At 33.0% G+C, this 22,719-nt stretch overlaps 1 protein-coding gene across 1 annotated transcript in view; it reads right to left on the bottom strand.

The window, feature by feature from the left end:
• The window catches only part of LOC128546777 (gamma-aminobutyric acid type B receptor subunit 1-like), a 28,291-nt gene extending 5,787 nt beyond the window's left edge, over window positions 1-22,504 (bottom strand). Inside the window, exons 1-10 of the mRNA XM_053518094.1 lie at window positions 22,280-22,504; window positions 21,006-21,143; window positions 20,383-20,553; window positions 15,174-15,369; window positions 14,184-14,330; window positions 13,213-13,374; window positions 12,549-12,635; window positions 11,875-11,987; window positions 2,200-2,346; window positions 1,606-1,794 (exon numbers count right to left, since the gene is read on the bottom strand). Of these exons, the coding sequence (XP_053374069.1) occupies window positions 1,606-1,794; window positions 2,200-2,346; window positions 11,875-11,987; window positions 12,549-12,635; window positions 13,213-13,374; window positions 14,184-14,330; window positions 15,174-15,369; window positions 20,383-20,553; window positions 21,006-21,143; window positions 22,280-22,504 (1,575 nt within the window). The remainder of the gene's footprint in view (window positions 1-1,605; window positions 1,795-2,199; window positions 2,347-11,874; window positions 11,988-12,548; window positions 12,636-13,212; window positions 13,375-14,183; window positions 14,331-15,173; window positions 15,370-20,382; window positions 20,554-21,005; window positions 21,144-22,279) is intronic.
• Window positions 22,505-22,719: the final 215 nt, after the last annotated feature.

The following is a 22,719-nucleotide window of genomic DNA, read 5'->3' as shown; positions in this document are numbered from 1 at the left end:
GTGGGAAAATATGAGAAAAAATGTAAGAAATCATCATACGAAAGGGAATTAATTCTGAACAAAATACACCGACAATTTTTCAAATAAGGCCCATTTGACACATAAGCTAATATCAAAATATTTGACAGATTGGACAGGAAAATATCAATGTTGACATTTGACCTTTAATTATGACCTTGAATCTTTAAGCTAAGACTCTGAGTATTGTACATGACACATTGTCTCATTACTGGCATCATAACAGATTTATGAACGAGAGAGGAAGAAAAACCCTATTGACATTTAACCTCCGACTATGACATTGATCCTTGAGTTAGGGATAAGGGTGTTGCTTAAGACACGTTGTCTCATTATGGGAAACATTTGTGCAAAGTAATATTAAATCTTTAATGGATGACAGACTTATTAACCTTACAGGGAAAAAACACCATTGACATTTGACCTCAAAGTGTTATCTTAACCTTTGAGCTAGGGGTCTGGGAGTTGCGCAAGACATATCGTTTAATTATGGGGTAAATTTATGTAATATTAAAAACCCTGTAAATTAGGTTGAGTTACAGACCGGACAGTAAAAAAAACACAGTTGGTCTTTGACCTTTAAGTTTGACATTTACATTTGAGCTAAGGGTCCAAGTGGTCTCATCCAAGTACATATTTGTGCCAACTAATGTTTAAATCACTTGCATTACAAATTTATGGACCGGACAGGAAAATAAACTTTGATCCCCAAGTGTGACCTTGACCAGTGAGCTAGGGCTTTGGGTGTTGCGCATGGCACGGAAAACATTTAGTCCAGGCAACAGAGTACTAATCCCTTCATGGATGACAGAGGTCTGGACCGGACACGAAACAGACCCTGCTAATTCCATGTTATATTTGATTGCCATGTGTCACCTTGACCTTTAAGCTAGGGGTCTGAAAGTTATATATGACACACTGTCTTACTACAGGGTGCATGTGTGCCAAGTAATATTTAATTCCTTTCATGGATTGTTGAGTTACAGACCGGGCAGGAAAAAAGCCTTGTTGACATCCAAGTGTGACCTAGACATTTGAGTCAGTTGTCCGGTTTTGCGCATTACACGTTGGCTTATTATTGGGAACATTTGTGCCAAGTAATATTGAAATCCCTTGATAAATGACATAGTTATGGATCGGACATGAAATTGAAGACGGACGGACGGACTGAATGACGGACGGACAGACGGACGGACAGAAAAGCGAAACCCTTTAGTCCCCGAAACTGGGTTTTAACCAGTAGGGGACTAATAATCTTAAACAAGAATCTCACAGGAATGTTACAGATCATGTTTCGTAAAAATCCACCAGGCAGTGAGTGGTGAAAATGCATGTTACCGTCCACGCCCGCTATCCCCGGGTTGAGCAGAACTCAATATTTGTACATGTTTCAAGTACAAAAAATACAATCTAGAGACATCGGTATATGTGGGCATACAAAAGTGTATGTATATATGTATAAATGACACACCCAATGAACGATGAAACAGTTGATTTTATCAGTTGTTGACATCATACTAGCAAATCTTGGATCCAGAGACAATAGTTTATTATAAAAGAACTAATTGGCTGAAATGCAATATTTACCTTAGGTACGAAAATGACAATCTCTATAAAAGTTGTTCCAATCTGAATACAACCGGATGTAATAACGTACACCAAGGCATCTTTGTCCTCCATCAGTAACGTCATGATCAGGCCCACTGCACTTAAAATAACCACGTTGTAGATACAAAGTCCAATCTCGTGTGTGTCATTTAGTACTTCTATTTTTACCTGTTGATGTAAAAGAAGGCAATACTGTTGCCACACTTTCTTCAGATTCCATCAGATTTAGTTTAAGATTTTTTAAACACTTTAAGGAGCATTCATCCATAGCTACATCACTATGACAAACAATTTAATGCTTGATCCGACTTTTCTGAAACAAGAATTTACTTAATCTTTCTTTTAATATACCACTCGAAGGGTAGTGTTTAAACTTTGTTTTTAAATTTTAAAATTATCTTTATCATTTTATCGTCAAAACAATTTCTGAAAGATAATTTCTGCAATTTTGGACACTATAGTTGTTTAAACATCAATTTTGGCTTTATTTAATGATGAATGTTGGTTCTTTTAGTTAGTATCAATGGCAGCACAATCTAAATGATTAGAATGTAAGAATAAAAACTAACACACCTTTCTGGTTTCCCATGCTAGAAATGCTCCGAACGTAAGAAGAGCACCTTGTGTAATGTACAAAGCCCATTCAAAATATTGAGAGTATTTGGACTCGCACACACGGACAAATGGGCGTACTTCTACACCATTTTTCATCATGTAAACCTAGAAATTATACAATTACATTATGCAATACCTAATTGATATAAGGTAATCATAGTGACTAGATCCCTCTAACATTACAACATTTCGACACATTAACTGAAAACAATTGATAATACCTTTAAAACAGCATATCTGGAAGAATGAATATAAGCATACATGAGGTAATCGTGATCAGTAATCGTTATCAAATGTAAACAATCACATTTTGACATGTCATATAAGGTAAACAAATTCTTTTGGACTTTTCTTATATGTAGTCGTAATTGTAATTTGAAAGTATTCAATGTAATCGTAATCAAGCGATTACCTTCCATTATATATATTAATGTTCTAAATTTTATTGCACTTATTAATCATTCAAGCTTGATCTTGAATGTTATTATTCTGTGATTTGATTTTGGGTTTAGGGAATATGGAGTGATCTAATAAATATTCGGTATAGTTTCTTTATTTTGAAACAAGTTATTAGCAAACCAGAAAATCTGTCTGTTTGATAATTTGTGCTTATTGCCTTTATCGTTATGTAGAGAGATTACTGGTATTAACAGTTACATTAATATAATTATGCTATTTTTGTTGAGAAAATAACTTTAAAAATGTCCAGTGGTATAACACTTGCCATACACGAGGATATTACAATGGAGTTATCAAAAATTTATCTTTAGGTTTTAAACGTATCAGTCTACTTAAAACAGCGGTACCAGACAAGTGAAAATAACATTCACCTTCTAAAGCAAAAGAAACAAAAAAACATATTAGAAGAACTCTTGAATGGTATAACAGCTGAAACAAACATCAGATGACATAATGGTTAAATGAAGAGTGTTTGCTTGCATGTTTCTTCAAGTTCTTTGAAGTCATTAAAAGTGTATAAAATATGGATGTTTATAAAAGTAATTGTATCGTTATAATCGCATGAGAAGTTGCAAGTTATTGATGATTTTGATAAATCTAATTACATGTAAACGTAGACGTTATGAAACAAACTGTAATAGTTATCGAATGTAATAGATAACATTTGAAAGTCATTGGCTTCATGTCTGATTATAAGAAACCAAAGTTTATAAAGATAACATATGACAGAAAAGTATTTGACCAACGTCCTACCAAACTTTATTTGTCCTGAAGTGAATACTGAGGTTAACAGAAAAGATTTATAAAAATGAACATAGCGTTTCGTATTAGAGATATGTTTCCATTATCTGTCCTTCTCACTTGATACGATAACGTTTTTTGACTTGCAGACCATCATGGGATCGCCATTTGGCGCACGATGCCAGTTACTGTACAACACCATGAACGTAAATCAATTTGGTTATAATATTTTGAACAAGTAAGAACGATATAATCAAGGCCTCTTTGTGGTTTATCGTATTTCCATTACTGTGCATTTCAACTGTGGTATATCCTACAACAAACCACGCAAAAGTTTTGATTAGATCCGAAATACTGTGAGAATACAGATGAAGTTAATTTAACGATTGAATACATAACAATCAACATAGGAATTAAGATTTATTACTAGATTCGATTTTTTTTGTTCATTTCTAAACTTGAAAAATAAATAACCAACTACGTATGTGTCTGAAACAAAATCTAATACAAAATCTGGTCTTAGTTTCATAAGTAAGCGAGTTTTATAAATAGGAACAATATCATAAAATTGATAAGGAAAATTAAAACAAGATAATTTTCCTGCCATATCTAGGAACACTGTATGGTAACTACACAGGTAGCCGTCTACTTGGAGCTGACCAATATAGCCTAATCCCGAATAAGTACACAAAACTATCACGTTATTTTTGCTGAATTCTACCATTTAACACATATTTTTTAATAAAAAATTGTACCGTTTTCACTCATCGTTCTAAGGTTCAAACTCTTACATATCAAATGATTAAAGCATTCCAGTCTAAATTATAAAAAGATAAAAAACGTGCAGATTTTTGCATTCAGGAAGCGAAAACAAAACTTATAAATGATGTTATCAAACTTCTTGCAGTTGTATCATCCGAAAAACGGTTAAGAAGAAAGACAAAGCTCTTTTGCATATGTAGTTATTTGTCTCTCAACTGAAAATCTTGTTTTTTTTGCGACAAAATACAATCTGAAGTCAACAGCAATATTATCAAGTGTGTAACGCTTTGGATACGAGTAATCAAAGACAGTTTGAATTCTGTATATATAAGGGTTTGGATGTTAAATAAATTTACATGATCGGTATTAAGGTTGATAAAACCAGATACAATTATAGTTTCACTAATTTCAGGGATACCAGAGTGACCTTGAATATGGCTAGCATAAAATTGAGTTGGATTTTAAGGCGAATCGACACAAAAGATCATGTATCGCCGAGAATAAAATCTAGGGAAAGAAGTAACCTGAACGACATAAAACTAAATATCTAAGCTGAAAGGAAAACCTGTGTATAAACAATTTCGAGAATTAACAGTGTAACTAATTATTTTTGTTATTGATGCACAAGAACATGTTACGTATAACAAAGGATTTTTTTCCGGGAACATTTCTAAAAGATTTTAGTATAGGTGGATGGTCCGGCGTCCGTCGTCAATCGTCCGTCGTCCACATTTTCACTTAAATATCTTCTTCTCTGAAACTACTGATCAGAATTTCACCAAATTTGGTCTGTAGCATCCTGGCGAGGTCCTCTAGTAAGTTTGTTCAAAAGATGGCATTTGGTCCCTTTTAGGGGACGCTAGATATGAAAATAGAAAACAACAACATTTAAACAAGTTCTTTCCATGAATCGCTAGATAAATCTTCATCAAACTTGGCCTGTAGCATCATTATAAGGTGCTCACCCAAATTTGTTCAAATGGGGACACTTGGTCCCTTTTAGGGGCCGCTAGAGCTAAAAATAGAAATACATTTAAACAACTTCTTATCATGAACCGCTTAACTTGGTCTGTAGCATCATTATATGGTCGTCTCCCAAGTTTGTTCAAATGGAGGAACTTGGCTCCTTTTAGGGACCGCTAGAGCTAAAACTAGAAATACTTTTAAAAGTTTTCTTCTTATGAATCGCTTACTGGATCTGCATTAAACTTTGTCTGAAGCATAATTATATGGTTCTCTCCCAAACTGGTTCAAATGGGGGCACTTGGCTCTTTTAGGGGCCGCTAGAGCTAAAGATAGAAACAAACTAGAAAACTGTAATAATGCATAAACTGCTTAACAGTGTACTGTTCTACTGAGTAAGAATTAATTCCTATACGAAAAACTTTAAAAATCTTCTTGTCTGAAACCGTAATGTCCTGGGCTTAGATATTTGGCACGTAGCATTATGTAGTAGCCCTTTACCTAGCGTTTTCAAATCATAAATTATTTATTTTTTAATTTAATGTTTTTTATTGTTAAATTTCTATTTTTTTTTCTATTTTTTTATTTAATATTTTTTATTTTTGAATAATATATATATTTTTTGATTTTAATTTTTTTTTTCACTTTCTTTGTTTTACTTTTCTTCCCTTAAATTTCAAATTAAAACAAAAGAAATTTCACATGTATTAAGAGGGCCAGCAGAGCTAAAAAATAGCTAAAAAAAAAACGTATGCTACTTTTCAAGGATAATGGACTGTTCCCCTGTCCTATAGACAAATCCATACTGTTTCCAATTACTACAAATTTTCCTTTTTCCAAGTACTCTGGTCTTATGGATTAACCTTCCATCTGGAATTGTTCTCCTGCCTACGCTAAAAATTATTGTAAAAATCTTTCTCTTGCACTGACTGCGCATCTGCTAATAATACCCGGAAGGAGAGTTAAGCAGTATACGAAGATTTTTTTGTACTTTTTTATTATTGGCCGTAGGGCAAAAACCAATACCACTTTTCTGTGGTACAACATGGATATTACTATCACATTTTAGGTGTAATTTTACTTATCTCTACCTGGTTATGATTTTTTGTGGACTTCTTTTTTTCTTCTTACATACTTTTTATCTCAGGACTAAGAATGGCACAGGCCATCATGGAAGGCATATGTATTTTACAAACAGTTCTTAGTTCAGAATATTTCTGGTAAAACATGGATATATTTAGAGTTGGCTTCCCAACTCTGATACCACTCGTATGCCAGTGCCAATAATAAACAGTAAAAATCAATAACAATTATAGTTGCCCATTTTCAACGAGACAGATGTAAAATGATTTTCAGATTTAAAACAGATATCAGCATATAAATAAACAAGAAAGTGAATAATTATGTCTTAAGCAAGTTCTACATTGTACCTACTTGCCTTTGAAATGCAGGATCGGGAGACAGGAAAGGGCTTTAAATGGGGCACTATCATTTGGTAAACTAGCCGCCATGCAAACTTAACAATATTATGTATTCTTGCACCCTATCATACGGTAAAGTAATAGGCTTGTGCGTTTGAATTTCCAACTATGATGAATGGTGTTTAACATTGTTTTTCTTGGTCGTTCCTCTCTCACTGATGTTTTAGATGGGAAAATGTCACTGCTACACTTAAAAAATGAAAATTATAACAAGAGAAAATATAGGGAAAACCCACGTTCTAAGTACGCAGTCCCTTCCAACCGAAAACCTTACAACACTATATGCATGGATGTGTTCACACAAAAATGCATATCCAAAAGTTAACCTATAAATAACCTAGAGGAAACAATGCAAACAAACAGTTTAGTACCACCCTGAAACTGTCATTAGCAAATTCACCACTGGGGAATATAAGCCTTATGGTACACATAGAAATGTGACAAGGTACACTAGTCGTCTGTTAGCACTGTATTGCAACCACTAAATATTCAACCTATCGCTAAACGAATTTCTGGCAGACTCTACAGATATTGTTCAACGAGGGTGTTTCTTAGGCAAGTGCTTACTCAAATATTACGTCTGAGGTGAATGCCAATGTGTACAAACCTAAATCTAGCCCTCATAGAACTTTAGCACAACAACGCTGTCAAATTTAATATTCTTTTTAAGGTAATCTGGTATCAATTTCAAACCATCTTGAAAAGACTGTCTTCCAAATTGGCAGTATTAGCATCGGTTTGATTCGATACATATCTAACATAAGCATTTCATATTGATCAACAAATGAATATACATCCCTATTTTATAAGCATATACTTTCATATAAACCTAACAACAAGTGATTGATGACCATGCTTCGCTTGTCGGACGATATATTTGAACATGTGCCACTAACCGATTATGTTTGCAATGCAAAATATGAAAATGTTACTTAGAAATAAACATGATTAGCTTAAAATTCGCAGTGATAAAAAAAATCCAAACCGCAAACATCCAAAGAGACCAAGTTTTCCAAACCGGTGTACACATGATATCCAAACCGTAACATTCAAGTTTCTCTTTTAAATATTTAGGTGATTTGTACATAACACAGTTTATGCATATACAAACTAGAGTTATCATCAAATATAGTCACACCTGTGAAGCCGAAATAGTTCGGCTAACAATGAAAGCGGAATTTTAGAACATCTGACACGAAATTTAATAATTTCTATGAGTTTAGAAGATATATTTATTAAATACATTCCTGAAGATCGCAATGCCAGGGTGGCGATTACTTCTTTAGACATTAAAATGGATTACTGAAAAGAGTTTGGTAAAAAAATGAAAAAGACGTAGGGAATATCTTCAAGAACGTACATGATTATCCTTTGTTTTTTTGTGTTTCTTTTGAGCGAACATATTGGACAGATCCACACAGCTACCGTTGTAGTTACCATACAGTAAGGAAGGGGAATTATTTCGTTTCTGCTATCTGGACATTTATTAGTCGGTATCTAAACTCCTGTTTACTTATAATTTCCAAATGTATCACGCGTATCTTTATGACATTTAGAAAATATTCCGAGGTCGTAAAATGAAGATATTGACGTAAATGCAATTTAATTTTGTTGACATTTTAATAGTTTACTGATAGAATATCATGTTCAATAATAATGTTTTTAAACAGTACGATTAATTATTGACATAAAATCAAATGCTGTGTTAAAAGAGCATGCTTACCTCGTTCGCTAGAAATTTTGTATTTAGCTGGTGAGGACTAATTGTTTCCCATAGAATGACAACAACCATTTGTACAGTTACCAAACATCCAATTACAATCAAGAGCTGATAATCTTTGACAGACTGAAATTTTATACGACTTTTCACTTTGGAATAATTTCTACTCATTTAGCAACATGTCGTTTCATTGGCCTAAACATGTCACGTGACATATGAATAAACATATCATTGGATAAGCCTCATTCATAACAAATTTGAAATGACGACACTGAAAGAAAACTTTAAAGATCAATCAGAACTTAATTTCCCTAGAACTTAAGAGACTTGCTTTTAATGTCTTTGATAATAGAGAAAATAAATCTAATGTTAAATTTAACAGTAATTGATTAAAAGGTGGTAATTATTGGTGGCCCTCTGATGTCAAAAGGGTACATCGGTATCTTTTTTCCAATATTGCAAGTGGAGAGTCGCCATATGAACTGCGATTACCGTTTGAAGTGAAACCAGAGCAAAAATTGAAACATTCTACTGTTAGACAATTATAAGACCATCAACGAATAGTGTTATTACCCTATTACGAAGATTCTGGTTGGTAAAAATTCTGTATACTCTCCATGTCTTGGAAAACAAGGCGCCGAATGTTATAGTGAATCCAAGACTGAAACAAAATATGCGGACCTGAAAGTAAATTTAAATAATCATGTTACACTCGAATGTGCTACAATTAAGTTTTTTGCTGAAAATATTTATGTTACAGCAATCCCTAAATAATATTTCTCAAACTGTCGTTGTAATACGATGGAGTGAAAAATAATTATGAAGTTCATATATATCTAGCATTTTTGAAAAAATTAATCTCATATTATAGAAAAATAAAATAATATCTGTTATTCATATTTCGTTATCAATTTAAAGTGTCTATTGACAATACTTTGGGGCCAAGCGTAGTGTTTAGTCCATACGTAAATTTGTTTTGGGAGTTATAACCAAGCCTGAATGGCCGAGTGGTTAAAGTCACTGATTTCAAATCATTTGGCCTTCACTGATGTGGGTTCGACAATGCGCTTGGGATGTAGAATTCTGTCATGTGCGGATGTGATCCATCTGGCTTATGGAAGGTCTTTAGCCACCAAGCTGCCCGCATCAGTCGTAAATAATGCCGGAATGCCGGGAAGACACTCCCTCCATCAAGTGCAGACAACTCTCTGATGGAGCTGTTATTGTGTCGTTTTGACGTTAAAAACCAAGTTAAAAGCTATAACTGCACCCCCGCCCCACCCCACAATCCAATATACAAGTCAAAGCTTATCTGCAGCTTATACGTGAATGTTCAGTACTTGTTTATCGTAAGTTTATAAGTAAAACTCGACGTTTCCAACAGACACTGGAGATATGAAAGGTTTCTTCCATATTATTAAGGTTAAAATGTGTGTAACCTATACCCAACTTTCTTACTCGATGTTGAATATAATAAAATGGTGATATTCGTCCAGCGAACAACAACAACAAGAACAACAACAATAACAATAATAATAATAATATTTAATTATTATAATAATTACATTTATATATGTAGCAAGATAGGTTATGACTTTGGTGCTTCAATACTGGAAAATGTTGCGTAATTGCATAAAAATGTCAAACGGTATTTAAATTGATCATACAAATGATCACATGCAAACAAATGTTGCTACGTTTTAAATACGCTGAACATAGTAAAAAACAAGAATTAACAGAAGAGAATTAAAATGCTCATTGTAAAATTTGCAGTATATATCTAAAGTTGTTTGTAACTTACTAAATATGAAGTAACAATTTTTAAACTTCTGAAATCAAAACAAAATGATAAAACTCCCAAAATTATAAAATACGTTTTACTAACGAAAAATTATCGTTCACTTCCTAATATCCTTATTATCTTCCTGAAGTTGTTTTATAGATAAAATATATTTTGATAAAAGTATTATGCCAAACTAATCAACTTTTTAAGATGAGAGTGTTTCACATATAAAAAGTTTGAAAATGTCTCTTCTGTCAAAATTGCAATGCTAATGCAACTTCATGGCTGATTGCCTTCCAAATTAATATATGACGTTGTATACTGGAACCATACTGTGAAAGTGTCCGACCCCTGCTGCTACAAAGAAGTCGCAATTCCCTTAGCCCACTACCAAGATCTAGGCCTTCATACGCAACAAAAGAAAAGAAGAAAAATATGCATGCATATGTTGAAGGGTTATTCAAATGAAATACATACATGCACATACCATATATCATCTGTATAGCGAATCTTATCATCCTATATACTGAACCAATCAAAAAAGCCATCAAAACATTTTCTTACATTTTGCGTATCATTATTTTGAACGATACACTTTCAGGGGAGCGGTGGTCTAGTGGTTAAGGTTTCGGCCGCTCAAACCGAGGGTAGTGGGTTCGAACCCCACTGGGGTCACGACCACGCCTTCTCATATGACACGAGTACTGGTTTTTTCCAGAAGCGGACTCGAGAGTGGTTCAAATAAGCTTGAAGCTTTCATCACAACTGAGCTAAAATAAATTAGTATAAACCAAACAAACACTTTGAGTAGTCAACATTTGTATTACACGGTTATCAAAAGGAAGCTTATCATTAATGTGGACTGACCTTACATATCGCAGCTTTATACGACTCTGATGTTTTAAAAAAGACTGTACAATAACACAAGACACAGCCGAGTAACAGAACATTGTTGATATTTGGTGAAGACATCTTCACGAACCTGTTTCATGACGAAAGAACAACAATTAAATTACCTAATGTTTGATTAGCCTATTCCGTAACAAAGCTTTTTGGAAAAAATATCAAACCATGCTGAAAGTAAGTAAATCATAATTTGTGAAATAATTTTGGACGTATATTATTTTAAACAATAGCTTTGCAATGCGTGCAATATACGTCCAAAGTTTTAGCTAAAAGGAGGAGGAAGTATTATTTAAAGAATATTACATGTTTGGCGTGAGTGTTGGAGGGTGAAGCGAGGTTATGCTTTGGGGAATGGAACAGATGGGGAATTAATGCGGTAGCCTGCCAAGTCCGAAGACAATACCTTAAAACATTTTTGTTAAATTAAGCCCCGGAAAAAAGATGATCGACAGGCAAACAGAAGTTCGAACGAACAGACGAAAGACATACTCGCCTTATGTCTCATTTTTCAAAACGGGCGTTAACAAATCATTGAACAGAATTATTACTTGGATAAAAGAAATTAATCTAAAGCAGCTTAATACCATCTTTGTATAGCTTTTTTCAGGTGTTTTGATTTTACAGACATTATGACGATTATAAATACACATTGTGTGCTGTCTAAAACTTACTGCACCATTTTGTTTCTTCATTTATTTACCATTTTCAACAATTTAAATTTCAAAAACTTGACATAAATGTGGAGATAAGACCGTTTAAAGTAAACCTTATTCAGCTTACCTGTTATCTCTATAAACTACGTTAAAAACAAAAAAGACCACACTTAAGAAAATGCCGAGCCCAGAAAATGATGACATCACTGCTAATAGGTACGGTGGTATATCTTTTTCTTTTTCTAAGATGAGTGTAGAGTCTCTTGGTATAATGCCATCTAGGAATACATAAATATATTTGATGATTTCAACCAATTCGATTCATTTAATGGATTTGGAATATATGATGATGCTACAGAATGTGTCATTATTTCTTATGATATTTACACTTTCAATTCAAATCGGTCTTTTCTTTGAGAACTCGTCCTTTAAAAATGTAATTTCATTATCTTTAATTATTTATTGTTTTATTTCTAAGACTCCTTTGGTTTACGGATGAATTTATGCTGTATGACATTTCTGTTAACAAAATGCAAGCTGTCTGATGAAAATCATGTGGAAAAGTTGCAATAGTTACCAAGACCAATTGTATGTGAAATCAAACTGCTTTAAAACGTCATATTATTGACGTTTGCGTTAACGAAATGCAAGCAATGTGAAAATTTGCAGTATTTACCAAGACCTATTTACACGAACTGTATGTGAAATCAAACTCTTTATGAGGTGTCATATTTACCTCTTATGAAAATAAAATATAAGTCATGTAAATCTCTAAGTATCAAACACAGTATTGCTAGTCAGAAAGTGGAATATAAGAATGAAACAAACCATAAACATACCTTTCCACAAAATAGCACCCTCTATCCAGTCGAAATATGATGGATCCATGTCTTGTCTATACATTCCAACAAAATGCCGCTTCCCACCTAAAACATTGTCGTTAACATTACTTGGCTACTTGCATAACACGTAATTAAGAAAATGTGTAGGGTAATGTTCTGATTAACTGTACGTACAATTTTTCAACAATATTTTTATTAAATACAAAATAAACTTTAATACAGATTTAAATGTTCGTATTTTTTACCACAAGATGTAGAAAAAATAAAGCATTTCATATTACAATATATAAAACAATCTCATACAAACATTATGACTTAATGACGTTGAGTGGATGTAATTTGTATTTGCTTTTTAAAGCCATTTTAGAAGTAAATCAAAAAGAAATTATGTTTCTTTTACATATAAGATTAAAATATCTGGTGTGTAATAACTTATACACAGCCAGTGTAAAACACAATGTCTAACAAAAGCATGTATGCAAACAAGCCAACTGTTAACTAAGAGGATCACTGATATATAATCCGAATAAACTACAATCATTAAGAAAATATAATGTTTTACTATTTAATATAAACTGTCTGCTGAATTCTATCAGAAATTGTTATTTTATATCTTACCTAGGGAAATCACGTGCGATACACCAATGCAAAAATGGCTCACCTTGTATACGCTCTATTTTCAAAATTCTATCAGGATCAACTTCTGTGGAGAGAACAATTCTTCCTGACACGCCTGTTATGTTTGTCTTTGACATACAGTCGAAAATAATATCGTTGATATCGGAATCCTGGTATGTAAACATATCAAGCGTTTTTGGATATTCTGAAAATTGAAAATATGTTCATATTCTAACATGCCTTAGATATTTACGAGCAAATACATACACCCATCAGATACAATAATTATTTTCGAGTAAGTAATAGAACCACTGTTTTGTTAGATCAACTTTTCCGTACTAAGATTTTTCTTGATTTTTCTTGAACTGTTAGACAAAATTAGTCGCATTATGAATCATTCTAAAGAACTCCGATGGTGGTAATAGGTTTTCCAATTTTGAAAATGTCTTGAATAATTTTGAATTGATCATCAAAACAAGTTCTGATATGCATTTCCACTGCAAATTGCATCCATTTTAAACATACGGAAAATTAATTTTAAGAATTGTAGTTTTATTTGTTTATAGACTGTTATTAACGTTACAGTTACCCTAGTGTAAAAGCAATGTTTCTTTGTAAGACATTTGTAAAATAAAGAACCATGGGCCACAATTTTACACAGGGAAAACAAATATTGGACATAAAATCGATATTAAATATTCAAAGATATCGTGCTACCACCTCTGGAGATCTTTAGAATCTAATATCCGGATCTTGCAAAAGAAAGCCGCAGATTTACCGATGTTATGGATCGATTAGTAGATATATTGTAATATGTAAACAATGTATAGGTCTGACTTTTAAGTGTCGTTAGCACAATCAACCAGTCTACCTATCTGTTTGGTCAAACTTGATTGTTATTTAAGTGACACGTATATACGTACATTTTTGTTTTATATAATTATACACTTGGTACATGCATCCACTTACACAACCATGTGTAAATTAAAAGAAAGAATATTCTACTTTGTCTACCTATTTGTTTAAGTCTCGCATCGGAACAGTTTAAAGCGAGGGCCGCTATCCAAATATGGTCATAGCACTGATGGGCAACAATGTCAGTGTCTTTGTATAGCGCATTGTATGTGGGGTGGCTATAATACCGCTCTTCAAATTCCTTAGCTGAAATAAACCGACAAGTGTCAATACTATTCGTAGTCTTTAGCATGTAGTAATAGGTTAAATATAGAAATTGTTAAATAGTCATTTATTATTGCTAATTCACAGCGTTGAAAAATTAGACAGATTTAATACAAATTTTAAGCTAATGTCACCTCCCATACCTATTCCCTTTCTTCAACTAGGTTTGTTAAACATTAATGCTGTTTGCAAACACAACCTATAAAGTATGTTTATCTCTATTACAATGAATTATACACCGGTCGAGTGAGTTACACGCATGCAACACACCTATTTATTTATATTATTAAGTTTTATTGCTACATTCATTTTTACACATTTTATATACATTTATACTTTCCAACGCTGGTCCAACAAGTAATGGACATTTAGCGAAACCTTTCAGTCAAAATAATTAAAAGTTATTCGCCAACTTTGATAAACATTGGTCAACCTGTTATATTTGATAATCACCTTTCTTCTATTGGGATCCGATCAGGTCAGGAATAAATCTTCTGGATGAACATACCTGTCATATTGCTAGTCTTCTCTCTTGTACTGGGCTTTTGAATACTGGTCCAGTGCAGAATAAACTCTGGATAAACTACCTGTCAGATTTGCTATTCCCCTCTATTCTTTTGCAGTGATTTGGCTAGTGAATGCAGCCCCTGGAAAACCTACCAGTCAGATTTACTATTCCCCTCTATTGTTCAGGGTTTTTGCTTTTGTAGTGATCCTGTAGGGTACGTACCCTACCCTGTAGAAACCTACATATCAGATTTGTTTTTCCCCTGTCTGGATTTTGAAAACTAGTCCGGTTGAAATGCACCTTCTAGATCAACCTACCTGTAAGATCTGCTACTCCTCTCTCTTCTATCGGGTTTTTGAATACTGGTCCAGTAAAGAATGCACCCTCTCCTGCTTCTTCCATCTCCTCTTTGGTACAATCCACTTCGTCCAGATTCTCGCGCCAGAAATTAGTGGAATACCATCCGGCAAAAACCCAGACTATCTTTGGACCATAGAGACCGACCTTGAATGCCTTTTTTTAATACCACTTATTATACATGGTTCTATCGATTAAATTTCCATTATAAACTTATAAGAAAATAACCACTATATCATTTTTCGATATACTAAGCTTTTACATTTCATCTCTTATGATTGTAAGACAGGGATTCTACCTTTAACTTATTATATGCCCTTTATATACAAAATATACAAGTGCTAAACATATAAACATGGTATAATAAAATATAGAACAAAGGATAAAACGTCGTCTTTGACTCAAACGGGGAGTCAAATAAGTTTTGAACTCTGTGAATTTCCTAACAAGAGCCTTGGCTAAAATACGATTCAGCAATCACTTTATGAAATATACTCAAGTTAAGATCATATCACTTGGTCAAATAACAGATCCTCTGTATTCTTTGGATCTGCTTAGTGTATTTCACAAACCATTGCAACCTGTTAAATTACTAGTTTATAAATATACCTCAAAAATCCCGTTGTGCAATGCTTTCCAACCAGGATGTACATTGTAGCAGCATATAGACCAAATGTTGATATGAAATTCAACAGTAAGTGCGAAATATTTGCATGGTTTAGATACCGTACCAGAGCTCTTCACATACATCGATTTTTCAAAAAATAGTGGTTTTTACAAATGCACCGGTTACGATTAAAAATGTAAACAACGGACTCTTGTCTATGAATCATCGGAATGAATGAATGACCGTCGATCTGAGTTATAATACTAATTTACAGTGAATCCTTATGACTTTGTGTGTTGCAGAAAGGTATTTAGTTTGTAACTGTAATTTCCTATCAACTGAAATCCTCTCGAAACTGGTAAAATGATTGCTTAAATTTGGACAAAGCTCATTGTCTTTTCCGTTCGCCTGCTGCTAAAAGGTCAAATATAAAAGATTCAGTGATACTACCAGTTAGTAAGTTCATACTCTAAGAAATACGTCAGAGAAATTTGGGCAGTTTTGACCGATTAAAATGTTGGCAAAATTATATTATATTTTTTCTTTACACGAAAATTGCCGTGTTAGGTAATAAAGCGAATACGCCGATAATCCTGAGTACACCGAACATGTTATTGTCACAAAATTGTTCCAGTTCACGTAATGTAGTCGGGAAGAGAATAAGGGTGCACTTAAACTGGCTAGCTATAGGTACTGCTGTTACAGGGAAGTGATAGAGTGTCTGCCTTAGGTGTGAGAGGTCCTGAGTTCGAGACCCGATCAGAACTTAAATATTTGCATTCTGCTACAACATGTTTTTGCTGGTATCAGACTGCTCCAGATGTTCTACATTTTTAGCGAACAGTATCATGTATCATTATTTAGCAATCCTGATCACAGCTGAATGTTAAATCAAATGCACCCAAATAGAAAATATTCAATATATTATGTCCCTTTGATGTTTCTGCTCTCCATGTTCAAGAAGAGTTACATTTTCCTTTTCCTTGATCACAAAATTTTCTTTTACATTTGTATATGAAATATTAAATGCTCATAACTCTACGCTTCTGGTTTAAAAATATTGTCAATATATCTATTTGTGAGAAATATATGGACATTTGCCTTCATTTCAAAGCTCTTTAATTTCATACCTATGATTTGAAAAAATTAGGTGCTATCTCTACATGGTTAGAATCGAAATAATAAATGTCTTCCTATATTTTACCATCGGATAAAATACAATAGGTCGATCGAATGAGAATTATTAAATCACTCGTGCTGCGCACTCGTGCTTTAATTTTCATGCATCGTACATCCTCCTGCCCTTTATGTTATCTATCGTTAAAATATAGGTGTATATTTATTATCTTCATTATCAACATTTTGTTCAAATCAACATTTTGTTCTGATATATGTTTCTGTATTTGATCCTTAAAATATAACAATAGGCAAACGCAAATAATTAAAGTTGTTTGGTTGATTCTCTAGAGATACATCCAGTTCTGAAGAAGGAGGTAAAATACCGCACTTTAATTTAAGAAACAAACGTTTAAAAAACAGTTAGGATACAGACATTCCAATAAACAAAAATAAATCAGAAACCACACTTTTTATCAAAAAGAGGAACTTCTGGTACTGCATGCTGCATCTTAATAATTCAGCAGACTTTCACAAAGCTTTCAATATTTATTTGTCCACGTTAAATGCAAAATTTTATAAACTTACCGCACACAAAATTTCCTTCGCTCTCTCTTCATAAAGACTGGTCATTATTATTCTAGCATCACGCATCTAGATAATATTTTAAGGGAGATATTTTTAGATTGTGAGCTTAAAAATTAGAAAAATATAACACCTAAATCAATACTGACTGTCAAATTAAGAACATGAAGAAATTTAAAGTAACTCTACGACCGGAACATCATGACGTCACAACATTTATGTTGAAAAAAGTTAAATATTATTCATTTTGAAATTTATAGTCTATAAGATTCATTTGATCTGCGATTTTTAGATAAGCATTTCTGATTATTTTTAATTCAAATTCATCCACGTCCAGTTAATTTAAAAGAACTTATATTTTATAATATCACAAGAACAAAAAAGTATAAAATACACAGAATGGCAACATGAGGTAATCTCGCGTAAGCTCGTGTCACCGCGTTATCTTACTGAAGCGTTTGCTGACTTGATCACTCGTGATCAAATCAACAGACGCTTATTAAAGTATTAGACTGGCGATAAGGCTGGCACGTAATAAACGGAATCGGGTCCAATCGGGTCCAATGTTCAAACGACAACTGTTGATTTCTCAGACTTCCAATCATAAATTCATTCCTTCCCCGTGTAGAAAATCCAAATAACATTTAAAAAACACCATTATCATTATAAACAAACGATCTGATAGAAAGCTTTTCATGACACAAATTTTTATCCTTCTGCTGTCTGTTTCATATACCGGTAAAACAAGATCTCATTCAGTTGCCACGTGATATTGGCGAGATTTGCTCTATATGCCTTTCAAGTTGCCGATCTATTTATTTTTATAGCTCTTTGAGTAGAATTATCAAATACAATTTACCGTTATATTTCAAGTACCCGATGAAAAAAATGAAATAAATCCAACATATATCATTTAATATTGTTCTGCACGTTTGATAAACCAGTAGTAATGGCGTAACGTAATTATGCCGGATAACGTAAAATAAAGCCTGGATTTGGCGTACGGAAATGAAAACCATTTTATAAATAAATGGCAACTCGTGAGTTAATTTATTACAACAGCACATAACTATCTTTCTAAGGTTGAAATATGATATAAAAACATTTGACACGTTGAATAATTCCAAATGATGTATTAAAATCAGTCTGAAAAGTGTGGATCTTTTTAATCATGGGCAAAAATCTAAAAAACAAGCACACGGACATACACATTTTATTTCATTATATTAAAGGTCACATGTTTATTGACGACTTTCGTAGTTTCCTAAAAATCTACATTGTAGCAAACTTTCTATTCGCGAAAATGTTATCGAAATTGTGATTTTCCTATAGACTCCCATTATGAAAATTCTTCAGTTTCTTTATAGTCGAAACAAATGCATGATTGTTATGCGAGCCAAATAAAGTTCTTATGAGACAAAATATAATGGAAATAGAATGAAAAACCCATTTTGTTTCTTACCTTTAAGTTATGAATTCTGTTTTTAGGGTCGTTGATTAATATTTCTTGGGACAGAATTGTAATGTCTGTATTCTGTATGTGCTGAACAAAGTCATCAATGACCTAAAAGTGAATAGATAAATTGAACGTAAGCAACATTAAAATACTGAAAGAATGCATTAAGCCAGTGGAAAGGTTTTAATTTAAAAAACGGAAATTCATATATTTGAGGGACCTTGATAAAGTTTTTATATTAACTTTCTTCCCAGAACATTAGTATGAATTTGTTTGAACTGAATATTCATACTTGTTTTTCTCCTTTCTCCTTCACGCACCTTTCTTTAGCAAATTCTTATTTTTTCATCATTCATTGAATCAAAATATACTTGTTGATGGATATTTGAAGCAACGCATATCACAGCAGTCTATTCGCGGCGGGGGTACTTGGCGATGTGTTGCTCCGACGGCAGTGTTTGTTTTACTCCATGCTTCCAGGAAATCTACCCTTAACATTCAACTTTTGCATAAATGTGATGAACACATGTGTGTATATATACAATAAAATATTAACAAAATAGTACATTATAATCCGTATCAGACAATAGAAGTCTACGATATATAATAAATATAACTGCGTAGTTGGTTATGACTACGCTTTTAGTAGGTAAACTGCAAACATGGACTGTCTCTATTTCTACTGGATCTCTTTCCTTGTTTCCATCTAAATACAATTTATCTTAATTAAGAAATAATTTATAGCAAAACCGTGTTTTAACACTATTTATACACGATGGATGGTTATACGTCGGGCGTAATAATTGCTCCCTCGTGAAATTATTACGCCCGACGTATAACCAGCCATCGTGTATAAATAGTGTTTAAACACTCGGTTTTGCTAAAAACTAGTTCGATATCGATTCTAATATGTCTTTTATTGTAAAATTTGAACCAAATAGTATGGAATTGTTGTCTTTTTTTTCGTGCAAGTTTAGCGCCAAATGGTGGGTTGTCATGCTTCTTTGTTTATATACGCCAGGACCAGAAATGGTAATACGTCTTACGGAAGAGTTCCATTAGGGCACAAATGATGGCGAATTATTCTGAAAAGCGAATTACCAACTCAGTGCATGTGTAAATTAATGAAGGCAGTTGTGCTATGTGACATTTCGTTTCAAACATGCTATTAATTAAAAATTCAAAATATACTTGATCAAATTTGAAAGCGCTATTTCTAGATGCATACATGGCGCTAAATATCACGTCGACGTGACGTCAACATAATATCGTTGTGTTGATTTAAGCATTGCTAGGTATATTAGAATGAATAATAAGTACTGAATTTGATACGATATAAATATTAATGAAGTTCCAGACGGCGCAATACATTTACATTCATAAAATTATTACGAGAAAGTCATACCACGGAGAAGAATTCTAACGCTTGGTGTATTGTTGCCACTTTCTTCCAGTCAAATTCTCTCATCAACGCTATTCTTGCAAGATTCATCTTCTGGTCTGGTGTTCCTATTCGAAAAAAGTAAGGAAACCGGTTTCTGTCCGACAGGATTGGCGACGGCGAACTATAGGAAAACTGCAATTAGAAAATGCAGTTATAGGGAAATTGGATAATACGAAAGAATTATGAAACTGACAAGAACTTTAGGAGAAAATGTAAACTTTTACACCGATTTAAAAGTTATTTATCAGAGTTAACAGTCGTCGGATACGATACATATAATTGGGCTTGAAAACATTGCACGAATTGTGTGCATAATTCCAGACAGTTCTTGTAAAGCTTGAGACAGGCAGAAAAGCTATGCCATATTGTGTATATATTACATCGTGTAAAATAAATTAGCTTTACATTCTATAAGATAATCTAAGTTATTTTTTTTTAAATCTGTTAATCTTGGGCATTTTCCTGACATTTATTCTTCTACTGAGCTGTCAAAAATTAAATACACTATTCAGATCGTTCTATTGTAATTATGTCGTTTCTCGTGTTTAGTTAAAGGTTTTAGAAAAACAAATCATTTAACAAACCTGTGTTAGGTTCCAGAGATGTGAAACTTGAGCAGTAGCCTCTGATCCGACCGAACATCCATCTCCTAGCAAGATGACATAAGGTGGATCATTACAAAATGCTTCAAACATTCGATTTACTGGAGTTCCGAAGTTACACTAAAATGAAAACATAATATGACGTAGTGGAAGTGCTAGAATAAAATTACGTGATGGAAAGTATATGAACAATTTTATGATACATTTTTTTTTATTACGGACTGTAATTTAGCCAACGATTTTGGTCTTTCATTAGGCATATTTTGTGGCTATCCTCTTCGATATGTTTGTCTTTTTTCAAAAGTATACATCTATATTGTCTATTTCTAAAAGCATACATCTACCGGTCTCTGCATTAATTTAACATGTCCAATATGTATCAGAAGGAGCCGTATATTGCATTTCATAATAGTAAATCATTGGGGTTTACTGTTGACTTTTCATTAGAAGCTAAATGTACACACAAATGGAAAAAAACTACTTTTCTGACTTTTAACGTAAAAACAGTTTGAATAAAAAATCCAAAATACCTTACAAAGCTAGTAGTATGCTTCACTAACCACATGTTTACCAAACAATCTTGAGAATTTGTTTTGTTTTCACTTAATTAAAAGTCATTAAACATTATTTATTGATACAATTGAGGTACTTTTAATTCATGCGAAAATTATGTCAGTGTCTATAGCCAGACAGGGTGACACGTTGGTTTACTTACTGTAATCACATGTTCTTATTCTAATACAATAACAATGAGAAGCTTCAAAAACGAACGTATTATTAAAGGAATGCAAAACTAAAGGAAAGCATTATCAAAGGAACTCAGTTTTGAAATATTAAAGGAACGTAAAGAATGTCGTTTTTATTTGCTACGTCGGTATTTGACACATTTATCTGATATTTATACGACTTTAAAACACGGAAACTGTCTTTGTTGGATCTACTAACATGTTTTAAAATAAGAATTTATCAATTGCCTGTCATTATTATTTATTTGTAAATATGAGTAAATTGATTGCATTTCGTTTAGCAAAATCGAATTGGCCTTGGCAAATCAGTTGTTTAATGTGGCAAAACGCTTTACCTATTTTTAATTTGCCATAGCATAATTGCCATGCCAATATTGTTTTTTTTTTTCTGTGCAAATGAGTTCTTTAATTGTAATTTGTGTTTCATTTATTGCCGGCCGATTTTTAAGTAATTCTAACTCAGTATGTACAAATTGTTTTATAAAAGTATCTTGTTACATTTCAACTTACTTTGCTATCAGTCCATTTATACGTCAGATGATAATCTGCAAGTATATCTTCCCGTACATTAATATCGTTAACCGCCATCTGTACAGCTGGAAGGCATGATCTTCCAGTGGTCGAACCGTTCCCAGACATAGGTAAGAGTCCCAGCAACCGCAACTCACGTTGCTCCGCCTCAACTAAACACAGCGTTATCACCAGTAAAGTCGAAATCGCTTTGACTAATTTCATAATGTCTATACCTGTTTCTTTTTCTAAATTATAGAAAAATAATTACTGAAAACTGGACAAAGTCAGCTGGTTTAAATATCTCGCTTCAATTCATAAAGTCACTTTAATTCACATCTGTGATTCAACAAATTATCATGCACTTTTCAATTTTGACATCAACTTTAAGCAACAGTTTTCAAATTTCAAAGTTTACAAATCTTATAACGTAATATCGG

Source organism: Mercenaria mercenaria, chromosome 11 (assembly GCF_021730395.1).
Source record: "Mercenaria mercenaria strain notata chromosome 11, MADL_Memer_1, whole genome shotgun sequence".
Lineage (NCBI taxonomy): Eukaryota > Metazoa > Mollusca > Bivalvia > Venerida > Veneridae > Mercenaria > Mercenaria mercenaria.
The sequence above is the reverse complement of the archived record's forward strand: the minus strand, read 5'-3'. Positions and strand labels throughout refer to the sequence as shown.